General features: G+C 37.6%; 1 protein-coding gene across 1 annotated transcript in view; it reads right to left on the reverse strand.

The window, feature by feature from the left end:
* Positions 1–780: 780 nt before the first annotated feature.
* LOC116490067 (cytosolic phospholipase A2 epsilon-like) overlaps positions 781–13,587 on the reverse strand; it is a 28,811-nt gene continuing 16,004 nt past the window's right edge. The window contains exons 7-20 of the mRNA XM_032188943.1: positions 13,169–13,232; positions 12,193–12,356; positions 11,831–11,923; positions 11,078–11,115; positions 10,487–10,622; positions 8,500–8,636; positions 7,818–8,040; positions 7,158–7,272; positions 6,529–6,666; positions 4,430–4,537; positions 3,179–3,373; positions 2,525–2,691; positions 1,178–1,364; positions 781–989 (exon numbers count right to left, since the gene is read on the reverse strand). Coding sequence (XP_032044834.1) covers positions 781–989; positions 1,178–1,364; positions 2,525–2,691; positions 3,179–3,373; positions 4,430–4,537; positions 6,529–6,666; positions 7,158–7,272; positions 7,818–8,040; positions 8,500–8,636; positions 10,487–10,622; positions 11,078–11,115; positions 11,831–11,923; positions 12,193–12,356; positions 13,169–13,232 — 1,974 coding nt within the window. The remainder of the gene's footprint in view (positions 990–1,177; positions 1,365–2,524; positions 2,692–3,178; positions 3,374–4,429; positions 4,538–6,528; positions 6,667–7,157; positions 7,273–7,817; positions 8,041–8,499; positions 8,637–10,486; positions 10,623–11,077; positions 11,116–11,830; positions 11,924–12,192; positions 12,357–13,168; positions 13,233–13,587) is intronic.

Here is a 13,587-nt window from a genome sequence, read left to right on the forward strand (position 1 = left end):
TGGGAAGTAGATGATGAGATGGATATTCTAAACACCATAAGTATTTAAGGAAAAACACAACCACAGGTCAGGTACTTACACATGCACCAGAAGAGCACTTCGTGACTCACTACAGGGTATGAAGCAGTCACTTCCAGAGGATTTTCCAAACCCAAATATCAGTGGCATAATAAAACTGATAAATTCAGAAGTATGGAAAACTTCAGTTTTACGCATGAAATCTCAGCTTTTCTATATCTTTTATGTTTAGCTTTGCATGCTATATGCAATAAAATTTCAGGCTGACATTAAAAGAAAATATAGTTTTCTCATATTCTTTGAGATTGTCCACTTTTATTACACGTTTTTCTATTGCATTGAATTTGCAATAAATTAAACAACTGTATCTCATTTATCATCACATACAACTTTTGCTAGTGCAATAAATTTTGACAGTTATTTTGCTGTTCCACATTCATGCATTCAAAAAACTCATCAATAAGCCCCATATTTCCTAACCTTTGATTTACTGCATATATATATAGATAGATAGATAGATAAACACATGAAAAAAAATAAATCACAAGCAGTGCAAACCTGCTTAAATAAAGCAAAAGATCTTAATCATCATTAATCTTTTTGATAAGTTTATCCAGGATTGCCACTTGGTGGAGAGGAACTACAGGCTAAAATAAGTCTTAGTACTTTCCCAAGTCCATATATTCATTCATCAACAGGTCTTGATTCTTCTGCAGGGGAAGAAAAAGTGATATAGGCATCTTTCTGAACTCCAGACAGCATTCATTTTTTGTGTTGCTGTTTCTGCTCTATTGCTGAACTCAAAGCCTGAAGAATCAGATGCTTGTTGTTCTGAATGTTGTAGCTGGTCAGTTTTACCAGCTTGTCAAACTGATCCTCTGTGTAGGTAAAGCTGTTTATGCAGTATGGGGAAAAAAGGCTGGAAACATCCACATTGCCCTCTGCCATCTCAGCAGGGCTACGCTCCACACCTGCCAAATCAATAAAAGTTATTGATAGGACATAGAGATGGTCATACATCCTCCTCTCCAGGTAGGGACCAATGTTGCTCCTCTCTATCCTGACACCCACGTTCCTCCCCATGGGAGCCATGGCAGCTGATGACACTGAAGGGTGGGTGGGTGGGTGGTAGGAGGACCAGCTCTGTTCCACAGCTTACCTGGCTCTTTGTATTTTCTGAATGTGTCATTCACCAGTGGGAAAAACACCACTGTTGGTGCCTCTGGGGTCTCTGCATCTTCAAAAATGTAACACTCCTTTAGATTTTTCTTTTCCTCTTCACTCAGGTGGATTTTGGGAAATGGGATTCCCTGTTTTAAGAAGTACTTGGAGGCTTCTTCCAAAGGCTGCATTCAGACAGGAAAAAAGGTCAGAAATTCTGTCCCTCTTCACAATGCACAACACATCCATCAAAGGCACTAAACAAAGATCAGGTAGCAGCTTTCACTGCCAGTGTTTCTTCTGATCTTTGTCTCTTTCATGAGAAATCAAGTTTTGGTTATCAACAGAGCAAGATTTCAAGACTCCAACTTGCACTCCTGATTGTTGTCCTGCCTCCCCTTTCTCAGCCTTTATCTGCAAGATAAATAACATGTTCATAGCTGTGGGGTAGGAGTGTCCCAGTCACTTAGGACACAGAAACATGCCCCTTACTGGAGAAAATCCTGAAATGAGCAGCATGGAGAGGAATTTAAGGTGGTATATTTTTAAAACATCAATTCACAGAAGTACAAAATTTAGTTAATTTGTCATGAAATATTTAAAAGCCTCTAACTGTCCTAGATGCCTTAGATATATAAAGTGATGTAGGCATCTGGGAGCAAATGTCATATTGACTGAAATGTTAACTTAATCTTGGGATGGGTAAAGTCACTTCTGAAAATGGGAATTTTATTCCTGAATCTGGTTGCCATTTATGAAAACTTTAGTCTTCAGGAAGTTCTGTCCTATCTCCATCTGGTACCAGGGATTATAGTTCAGATCGTTAGCTATTTTTGTCATGCTTGCTGTTTCAAATAAAGGACAATTATTATTCTCCATGACTTAGAAAAATAAATAAATAAATAAATAAATAAAAATCAAGCCATTGTATAAGAGAGACAAATTACTTGTAATTTGCATGTGGATATCTTTAGGAGGTATCACAATAAATTAAATGAGCTCATCAGTGGTCAATACCGGTCCCAGAGAAACACCCCACACAGAGTACATAGACAGCTGTATTGAGGTTCAAGGAGCACATAGGTATAAGAATGCTCACTGATCACAGGCTTAATTAAAATAAAAGATTTAGAAAACTGGTACTACTTCTGTTCTCCTTAGGGGACTGGCTGTGGTATATTAGCAATAGTGTGAGACCCAGATACATAGAAAACTGGAGCTGTACACCAATAATCCTTTTCTCCCAATATCAGTTTCTTCTACATAAATTATTCTGACTCCTTAGGATTTAAAAAGGGTGAAAAGACAGTTGTCATTACTGAGGAGAATAAAGTGGTCATCGCACCGACGTCTGTGATCCAGAAGAATAATTTAAGTGTAGGACAACATCCACTTTTCTTTCTGGCCTCATGAGTGGTGGGTAGCTTATATCAATGTATCCTGCTGTGTCTGCAAGGCACAGGAACTCTGCTGTTTCTGTCAGCTGGTTGGGGAAATTCTCTAGTACAGTATCTAAAAGGAAATATTTCTTATGATGAGTGATTCTCCAAAGAAGTAATATATTTTCTGTTTGGCTAATAAAAGAGGAAATAATAATGAAAGAAATTACTTTTCTTTTACTTCTACTCATTACTTTTTCCAAGACCCTGCTGCACTCCTGAAGTCGTCTTAACTCAGAAGATAAAGATCTATCCACAACAAAAAGACAGAGCTCCTTTATGTCTTCTGCTGCTGTCTTTCCATCCCCAACAAGCAGTAGCTGCCCTTCCCAAGTACCAAGGGACTTTTTGGAGTATCTGTTAAACATTTTAATTTTAGTAACAACAGAGCTGTGCCACAATTACAGCTGTTTTACAAATTCACTTTTGAAATTTGACTACTTATCTTGAAATTTTTGTTTCCAAAGTGAAGAATTAAGCCTGTTCATCATCTGCCTTGTCTTCACTAACAAATATACCAGCCATCTAACCAGAAGAAATTAATATTCAGAAATGGTTACCTTTCCATATATGAAAGCTTTTGCTCTGAAGGTATTCATTGTGCATCTGGAACCCCTTCAGAAAGTTGTAGAACTTTGAAACCATCACTCGCTCAGACAGGACCTCCCGAACAATGCCCATGATGCCACATTCAGGGGTGACTAAGTAAGTCTCTAGCTCATGGTTCCTGGCTGGTAGAGAAGGCTCGTCTCCTTCTGATAGGTAGAGGAGATAAACAAGTTATTGTTTTGATAGTATTCTTTGCAATACTTAAAATTGTAATAAAATAATTATATAACTATAGTATACTATAATACCAGCTAAAGTATAGACGATCCTTGTAAGACTTGGTAACATAGAATCAAATAAATATCAGAATAGGAATTAAAAAAAAAAAAAATCAATGTTCAGTAAAGTATATTCCTTTAAAAAAAAAAAAAAAAAAAAAATAATGAGAACAGAAACAAACTTCTTAAAGCTGGAAAAAAGTGATCTATTGTTTGATAGAAGTCATAGGTGGGTTCCCTCTGTGAAAATCAATAGAGGCTAAGAATCCAGGCCAGTTTCTTTCAAAGCTAGTCCAAACTGGCTTTGAAAAAAAATGCTGTCAGAAGATTTAGACACCTGGAAAAGAGCAGAAAAAAAGGATTGTGCTAAATGACACCTTATCAGATTGGGAATGAAGGCCAATGACTTTCTATCATCTGTGGCATTTACTGGGGGAAGGGTTCTGCAACACTTCCCTGGAGAAAGTGATGAAAAGTATGTGAACCAGACTCATCAATCACATCTGAACACAGGGAATACAGACAACACCTCTAAATAGGACACAGAGTTCCACATAACTGATACATCTTTAACAACAAGAACAGACAAAAAAGGTGTGATCTGACAAGGCAGACAGAGAACACAGCACTGAGTTTGTTTCAACATGCAGGTTTCCTGAAAGGCCCCTGGCAAAGATTATCTGCTTAAAACTTTGGTAGTTTTATATTTGGTAGCAAATCAACACTTACACAGATTCAGTGCAAGCGTGACCAATGTAAATAACATTGCTATGGATCAATGCAGACATTAGAGAGTAAACTCAAGTAGATAGCGGTCCCCAGGTGACAAAAACAAACAAACAAAAAAAAAAAAAAAAAAAACAAAAAAAACTTTAACTTTACAAAGCTTTCATTAAGAGATTTCCTTCTATATGTATCTGGATGTTATATTCATTTATATATTTGTAAAGCAACAGATAAAGTAGAAAAATAAATATAACCAACCAACATCAACAGCCCTGTGTTGGGTGCACCTCAGTGAGCACCTTTCTGAAGGATCTGATGAATGCCAGGCATCCAAGAGGTTGTATGAAAATACATTGCTCCACAGGCCTGTGCAGTGATAGAGAAAAGGGTAACTCATTAGAAATACTTAAACGGAAAATATCCCTTTGCTTTTTCCACAGGATTTAAAACATAACTTTTCAGCTCTTGCAAGGAGTCTCAGAATGCCACAAGGTTTCTGAACTCTAACCAAAAACAATACTAAGTTCTTTTATAGCAACTCACAGTTTGCCCTCCAGAGGAACCTACATGGTTTTAAACATTGTTCCAGGCCTTCAGCCACCATAATTCATTGTCACATACAGTTATTGCTAATGTTTTGCAAGTCACCTTTTTCTAGCCTGCATATTCCTGTCCTATAAGCATCTCTCAGAGAGTAAAACCATGCCATTTCACATAAAGTAAGAGTCTGGTCTATAAAATATGTCATATACAACTGTATACATAATTAAAGATTTAGAGTTTGCTCCTGAACAGCCAGGATCCAAGTAGTTAGAGTACAATTTGGGATGGCCTGCAAAGCAGTCCTCTAAAACAACACACCTTCAGTGTCCATTGTACACTTTCTCTTGACACCAGTTGAGTGAGACTAATCTACCTCACATACCTCTTCTTATTCCCATTGTCCTTAGTCCTTTTCTCACTTTTGTCCTTGCACTTAAGACATTACCTCTCCCTGCAAATTACACCTCACTTTTATCCTTAAATTGCCATGCTTAACTACCAGCATTGTATCCCAAGAGGGCACTTACATTGCATCACTAGGTGGCAACATAGCTCTAACTCTCTACTCTATCCTTCCTAAAGATGCACTTACAGCTTTAGGGTCACCAGCCTAATTAAGGTACTGGGAGCAAGAACCCAGAGCTCAACCCAGACTAGATGTGCAGGGTGTGCTTGCTACGTGGCCACCTTGGGTACAATGATAACACTGTCATTGCTAAACTGCAATGGAGGCAAGATATTCTCAGAAGGCTTCACAGTCCCACATAGCTCCATGATCTATTTCCTATCTCTGGTTGTCAGCCCAAGGCACTTAACAGAAGAACACATGAAAATGGGAAAACATAAATGGGTCTCTAACCCAATCTCCAGCACCTTAAGGTTCTGGATTTGGTACTTGCCTATCTTACAAGTCTTCCTCATGCCCAGGTATTTTCTCATGTTAGTACCAATATGACTCTAGGTTCCTTTTGCATCATACACTGAGGTGCACAACTTCTCTGCACTTCAAATAAGGAATACAACACAATGATGTTGTTTAACTGGGCTTTTCAGTCATAACTAAAGCCTTTCTTACTGGTATTCTTGGTGTCCCGTTGTGTGTCATGCTTATTTACATGTAATGCACCTGTTGTTCAGAGTTAAGAGCAGAAGGACTCTTCTTAGACAACTTCACTCCCATGAACTAGCATACAAAATGGTGTGGTAGAGAATTCTAGCACTGCACAAAATAAAAACAGTAAGAATTGCATAAAACTACAAAGTTGTCCTTCATGTTTTACTGGGAGCAACTCACACATTACTGAAATAAAGATGGCAAAACTCACCACTTTAATCACGCAAGAAAAACTTAAAAGAATATAGAATACTATTAAACTTGCAAAAATATCAATAACATTTGGGAATGCTACTCAGAATTATCATATTATATAATAACTTCAGCATAACAACATTGCTTTTGTTATAGTCTCATTTATAGACAAATTTGGTGTTAATATTCCAGTTTCAAAATATAAATGTTTTCTTTGTGGAACTCTGCTGATGACCTATTGAACATGCCCTGAAACTTCAAGCATGAGCATTCATAAGAAACACAATAGTGAGAAGTGTTATTTGAAATTTCCTTTTAATTTTTTTTTTTTTTTATAAAGCCTATCTCCAATGTTCACCTAAGGAATGCATCCCAAAGGTGAGAACAAAATGTCTTACATTATATTTCAGTCCTGCATGTTGCAGAGCACTGTTGCAATATGCAGGGACTGTATAAATTAAGCACTTCTTTAAACAATCCAAAGTTTCTCAAGAGAGCACATCACCTTTCATGAAGCAGATCCGAGACTCGGGGAGCTTCTTCATCAAGCGACCCATGAAAAACTTGCTGCCAAAATCCTCTGCACGAATGAAGGCACCATATTTTAAGAACCCGACCTCATAAGGTGTGAACTCAACCCATTCTGCAGAGACACCAAATTATTATTTAATTCAAAATCCTTTCCATACTTCCTTGAAGGAAATGCTCTGAAATGGCAGGGAAGCAACTGCAGGACAAACCCTATCAGGCGATCATAGTCTGGCCTTCCTGAGGGTAATGGTATCATTCTGACAGTTTCAGCCACTCACTCAAGTAATTTTTCCCAAACTTGTTCATAAATAAACATAAATAAAAGTTTATATCAAAAGGGGTCAGCCTAAGTTACCCCATGTGCAGAGAGAGCTAAGGCTCTGATTTGGGAGTGCTTTGGCTGCTCTAAGGAACCTCCCCCAGATTTCTCCTATCCCACAGGAGCTGGGTTCCTTTCAGAGCCTGGACACAAAGTCTAAAAATGGAAGATGAAAAGGAACTGGTTATGAATGCTATGGTTCAGTAGTTCAAGGGGCTGCAGGGCATGCAGTAACTGATAATACAGGTACACTGAGTCCAGATAGAGCTCAGTTTTGCCATCACCTTTAAACTCTGAAAGGCTGTAGTCATCTTTGATGTTGAGGATCATGTAGATAGGTAGGGGATTCTGACCCTGATTCAATGCCTGTCGCTCATCTGAGAGTTTGTGGTTGTTTTTCTGAGAATTGACCAGAAAAAGAGAAAGAGAAAACCAAGAAACCTTGTGACAGCGTATGTGCTTGCATGATTACAGGAAAATAAATACCTGTTTCCAGCTACAATTTCTTATTCTCTCCATTCATTTTGAGTCCAAACAATTTCTTTAACCAAAGAACGATCTAGGCATTTACACACCCACAAAGGCTTATTTAATTACAGTTGAATTACAGGATGTTTTGTGGTACAGTGGGCTGTCATTCCTCTCAATAAGTGCATCTATTTTACATGGATTATTTAAGTTCTCACAGGGGTGAACAGAGCAAAAGAAACCAAAGGCAAGACACTAGTATTAGGTGGCCAGATACACGTATAAGGAGATACAGGTTTCTTGCTCTACTGAGTATCTTTTGGGCTCATAATTATATGTTGAGAGGTATGTGAGGTCAAATGCTCTTTGTCAGTCAGCATAAATCATCTGCCTGACAATGCTATCACCTGTCCCTGGAGGTTCATTTTCTGTACAACAGTATTCAGAAGCTGTTATGAAAAATACAGACATGCTACCCCATTGCTTAATGCCTTTTCCAGCAGAAGCCCCCATAAATCAATGCTAGAGATCTGGTATCCTTCTTGCTTCCGCAGATTTAGCTCCCGGTCATAGTACTTCAAGCTCTCCAGGGAAAAGCAGCTCAGCTTGCATTTGGTCATGTGTCTGCGGACTTCACCAATTGGTCCAAGGAGATCCTTGTGTGACCAGTCAGGGCTCTGATACAAATGTGACAAGGTCCTGGGGAAAAGAAAGAAGAATGTTATCACATTTTTATGCATGCTTTCACTTTTAAGACTTGGATTTAAGGACCACATTAAACAAACTAGCTGAGGTTCAACAAAAGCACTTTTGAGGCACAGTATGTTATGAATGAGAAAAGATTTTTTTGATTTAGAACCCGTAGAAATCTACCATGTATGATTAAATAATTTCTTTCACTTTGTTAAATCCATGTATTAAACTCTGAGTTAACTGTCAAATATTAGGCAGATGGAAATTAAGATAGAGTTGATTTTAAGATAGAGTTGATTTGGGGGTAGAAATTGAAAAATCTGGTGTGATAAAAACAAACTAAAATGCTTTAAAATGTGTTTAAAATGTGACAATAAAAAAGCTTGAGGCTAAAAAGTACGCCTTCCTTTACCAAAACAAAGAGAATAAACCTCATACAGCAAGCTATAGAGTGGATCTCCTTACCATGTTGAGCCAGATGACCCAGTGATGTATGAAATAGCATCTAAAAGATCCAGCTTCTGAAGACCCAGCAGGTTGCCTAACAAAGACGTCAGTGCCCGGGTGCCACCTCCTGTTGTCATGACTGCTACAACTGGTACCTGTTCAAGCATAAACACAGCAGCTGGTAAGCAACAACTTAGTTCTCATGAGCGCATGTAGTCACAGCTAAATGAACCACAGCATTTCTGTTCTCCAAGAAATTCTGACATCTCACCATTTCCCCAAACTGTGGAGAGAAAGAAGAGATATTGGTATTTCATACAGAAATTTAAAGAAAATAATGGACAGTTTGGTAGTTTTGACATTTTTCAGCTAAAGGGACTGGGCTTCTAAATTCTTACATGCCGGCTTACTGAAACAGCTCATTTTTTTTTTCCAAGGCATTTCAATCTTAGGCTGTTTTCCCTTCATGTAACATTATCTCCTGAGGGGTCTATTTTGAGAACCAGAAAAAAACTCATCCTCTCTTGTACGTCAAATATAATTTCTGGATTATATTTCCCATACAGTACCTACAGTATGTAATTGCAGTGATGAACCACAAAGCCTGATTGCATAGAAAACTAAATTATAATACAGGAAGACATTTCTCCAAGTAAAATCCACTGAGAGAAGAGGGGCCAAGTGACATTTCCTATACACATTTCCAGGCAATCACATCAAGGAAATACTTAGTGATGCTTCTTTAACCTGATCCAAATTGAGCATTTCAGCTCAAAGCAAATTATTCTGATTTGGGTTTAACTAGAGGAAACATTCCCTTTTCTTGTTGGACAACCCGAAATTAGTAGCTAAAAGTGATTCCCCTTAAAAAAAAAAAAATAATAAAATAAAATAAATAAATAAAATCTTATTCTTAGACTCCCCACCCACCCTCCAACCTCCCAAACCAATATGCTAATGACAAATAATCTACTGATATACTGTGTGATGAGTTTGTGTACAGGGACACCATGTTGATAATCTTAGAGATGTGTTCCAGCCTAAATGATTCTGTGCTTTATAGCATCCAAAGACATACTGTCATATCATGCTTAATATGCCTTTGGCACAGATGTTCTGAGCAAAAAGAAAAGCACAGGTGAAAAGAAACCCTCAGAATGAAAAATTCTTAATTTCTGTAGTGCCTGATCACAAGCCATATTCCCTCTCTGAAACATCAACCATCCCCATGCTGGCATGCACATGAACAAATGCAAACCCTAACTCACTGAGTGGTAAATTCTGAGGTATTTTGTGCCTGCTGCCTCCTCTTGTTTTCACCCTAATATTTTCTCTAGTAAGTGACATAAAAGACTAAGGTCATTCTAAGAGGGGAAAAAATAAAAAAAATAAATAATCAAATTGACATTTTGAGAGACTAGAAAATTTATTTTACTTGGATTCCCAACTGGAAAACGTAGTTTGAAATTCAGATTTGTTTCTGAAGGGGCTGTGGCTCTTATGCTCTGAGACTCACTTTTATTTTGCACTTCAAATGGGAGTTTATGGGATTTGGTTATCCGGACTGATGCACAATTTCTAGACACAATAATCCCAAGTAGGAGAAATGAGAGAAAAATGTTGAATAACATTGTGCTGTTAGAGAAACAGTACAGCTGAAATGGTGACCATTGGAAACAGCTGGTGATAAATAACACTGAATAATGATGGTGTTCCCTATCATTTCAAGTGTTGGGTATTATCCACTCAAAATCTGACAGCATAAAATGCCCTATCTGAGGCCTTGGTAATTGAAAGCTCAGCTAAAAAAAAAAATAAATATGATTCTCCAGGACTAGGATTCACAGATGAAAAAGAAGTAAGGCAGAAAAAAAAAAAAAAAAAAGCTTGTTTATATGTGGGGCACTGAACACATCAGTGCTGGTTAAGGAACAATATACAAACAGCTACGGACAACTCATTTCTGTTACACAACACAGTCCAGCCCCATTAGTGCTGCTCATACCTCATGGTCTTGTAGGTCCCGTTCTAAATGAAGTGCTTTTTTCAGAGCAGAAGCCACCAACTTCCTCCGTTTCTGCAGGAAATTTTTCTCCTCCATACATAGATCAAACTCCAAGCGAACATCTAAGTTTCTTGACCTCAGACAGAGTCCACAGTTAAATAGGATATAAAAAGCCTATGTACATGATCACTTACAGTTAAGGTCTCGACCTATGCTTACAAGTCATAAACTTTATAATCATGCTTTAAAAAGATGGTATTGTGGCCCCACAAAAGCATACCAGAAAAGACTAAGTTACCAGGATTTGAAGTCTTACAGAAAAAAATAGAAATAGTGCTTTTTTTTCTTCCCACACTGCTTTTCAAGAAGTGTCAAACATAAATATTGCAGTCCATAAAATGATACTATAAACAGTGAAATATTTTGAATTTGTTGCCTGAAGACCTTCATTTTTATATACACATAAGTATCTTGGACTCTTTACAAGCGAGGAAAATGAGACAAACATTTTTCTAAACTCGTAGCTCCATGATTTTTTTTATTCAGAAAAGATCTTTTTTTCACAACCACAGAACCCAAATGACTTCTTACCAGTCAGTTGACTTCACATGTAAATTGATCATTTCATCCTGAAAACAAACAAAACAATAATGAAAAAACCACACAACACAATATAAGTATTGGGGATGATTTTGTGCCCTCTCTTTTCAGTTAGATTTAAAGGCCTTCACTTATTCTGAGAGCAGTGTTAGAGCCACTAAACTGTAACAATGAGAAATTCCATCCCATTTGTAGAACTTCTCCAAGTCCATTGTATTTTCATTAAAGTTATTTATACTAAAGTTTCGGCCATTTTAGATACACAGAGCAGTATACAGTAAAAAAAAAAAACAACATAAGATCTGCCAGTGTGCCCTGCCTTGCCTCATTTTTTGCATATGCATGGACCTGCAAACTTCAACACAAAGATAGGACAAAAATGCAAGATGTGAGTATCACATATTGTCAGAATCACAGACGTATCTTCAAACAAGCCATAAACTGAGAATTGTCTGCTTTATTGTGTGACTTTTAATTAGTAAGTGTTATTTAATCAAGTCCTTTCCTTCAAATAATCACCAAAAGACATCTTAAATAGCATCTTAAAGGAACTCTACCCTTCCTACATTCCTCCACACCCTAGCACAGCCATTTATTATTTTGCATAGTTTTCTAATGTTTGCAGATAATGGAGCCTAGCAGTTAGTTATGTAAACTTCTGCTTCACGGTAGTGTAGTTAACTTATGCTCATCGACCTTGGGGCCATAGCTTCTGATTTATTCTAAAGAGGCGGTATCAATCACCTTTGCTACTGCTACTTTCTCCTTGAAGGGAAATGAATCCAGAGGAATGATGAGGGATGCACTGCAATCTCTGTTCTCTTCACATGAGGTACCCTGAAAAATAAAATTTAATGTAGAGAAATATTTAACATATATACCACAAAAAAGCACTGTCACCAACCTATCTTTTTGAATAGGGTTAACATTCAGCAATTTCCAAGTTGACATCTATTATTTAGGTGTCTTAATGGATACAGCGCTCTTCCAGAGCAGAAGATCACGGAAAATTACTTTTGTTTAAAATACAAATTCTTCCTGTTTGTCTTAGTGAAGTATGGAAAACCATGAGCTTACTGTGCTCACTCGACCTGAAGATCACGTACCAAGCAGAAGGGCGGTTTCTTTTCTGCCAGAGCCATGCGCAGCTCTGGCAGACTGTACTTGATATAATGGAAGATGAGGGGCTTTTTGGGTTGCTGGGCAGAGACCAGTGACAGAGTCTGTCTCTCTTCATATGAGCCCTTCACTGAAAACAAGAAGTCTTTTTCTAAAGAAAATGGATGAAATATATACAGAGAAAATAATGGTTATGATCACAGAAATAGAACATTAAACAGTCATTTAGAAGTTGTTCTTTTTATATACAAGCCATTCAGCAATGCTTAAGAGTTCCTAGACTATCTTTATCCAAACAGGGAATATTACAGGAAACGAATCAAAACAAAAGAAAGAGATTGTAAAACAGCATTAGCTGTTTTGGAAACTCAAACCTGTAGGAAAACTGGGCAGAATGTAAACTGCTGAGACAGAATAATGTATTTACTTCAATTTTACAGCACTAATAAGTTTCATGCTCTACTTGCAAACCCTAGTTTTGATAGTTAGTTAGCATAGAAAAGACACAGCATGGACACAGACAACCCATCCAACACCTGTGCTTATTACACAATACTATTTACACAATAATATTACATGATATTATAAGATACTGTGTTGAGTTATTACATCTCAGTTATATCATAGTAGTGTTCTTAAGAGAGAGAGGTAGACCTATACAGAAATGCAGCATGCTTGAAGAGTTGCTTGGACTACTTTTGCTAAGGCCAGTGTTGACCCAAGTCATAACAAAACTAAGGTGATACCCATCCTACTATCATGGGGACATTTAGGATTCCTGTAAGAACAAAAAAGGGAAATTACTGGATAAGAAAGTGACAAAAAAATAGTTCTGAAATATCCAAATGGTTTATACTTCGCAGAGTTTAAAACCCAGTCACCACATTTCCTTTTTTTGTGTTGCATTTTTTGATGTTAATTAAAAAAGTCAAACATATTTTTGTTTCTAGTTTAAAGTCTAACCTGAAGCTTCTTTCTTCATCTGTTTATTGTCTACCAGAACTTCCAAGCAGGAAATTTCACGAGACTGCAGAAAGGATGAACGATGAGACAGTTAAATATCCAAAAATGAGCAACACCTGAGTCACTTCACAGCTATATATTTCTGGCTACCTAGGTTGCTGGGGTCTGAAAAACAGCCCACCTTGTGTTTGGTAGGCTTGTAAGAGAAAGATTTTGGCACTCTGACAATGTGCTGGCGTTTCAGCTGAAAGAGAAATGGCTGTGGCAGTATGGTCTGTCTCCAGGGACAGGGCTGGGAAGGGAGAGGAGATAACCAAGGAAGGAACAGGAGCATGCTGAGGACTCCTGAAGGTGAATTGATGGAACAGTCAAATCCACATCATCCAGGATACAGATGGCTGTGAGAGAGTCCCTAGAGC

The sequence above is a fragment of the Aythya fuligula genome, chromosome 5 (assembly GCF_009819795.1).
Source record: "Aythya fuligula isolate bAytFul2 chromosome 5, bAytFul2.pri, whole genome shotgun sequence".
In the NCBI taxonomy this organism is placed as follows: domain Eukaryota; kingdom Metazoa; phylum Chordata; class Aves; order Anseriformes; family Anatidae; genus Aythya; species Aythya fuligula.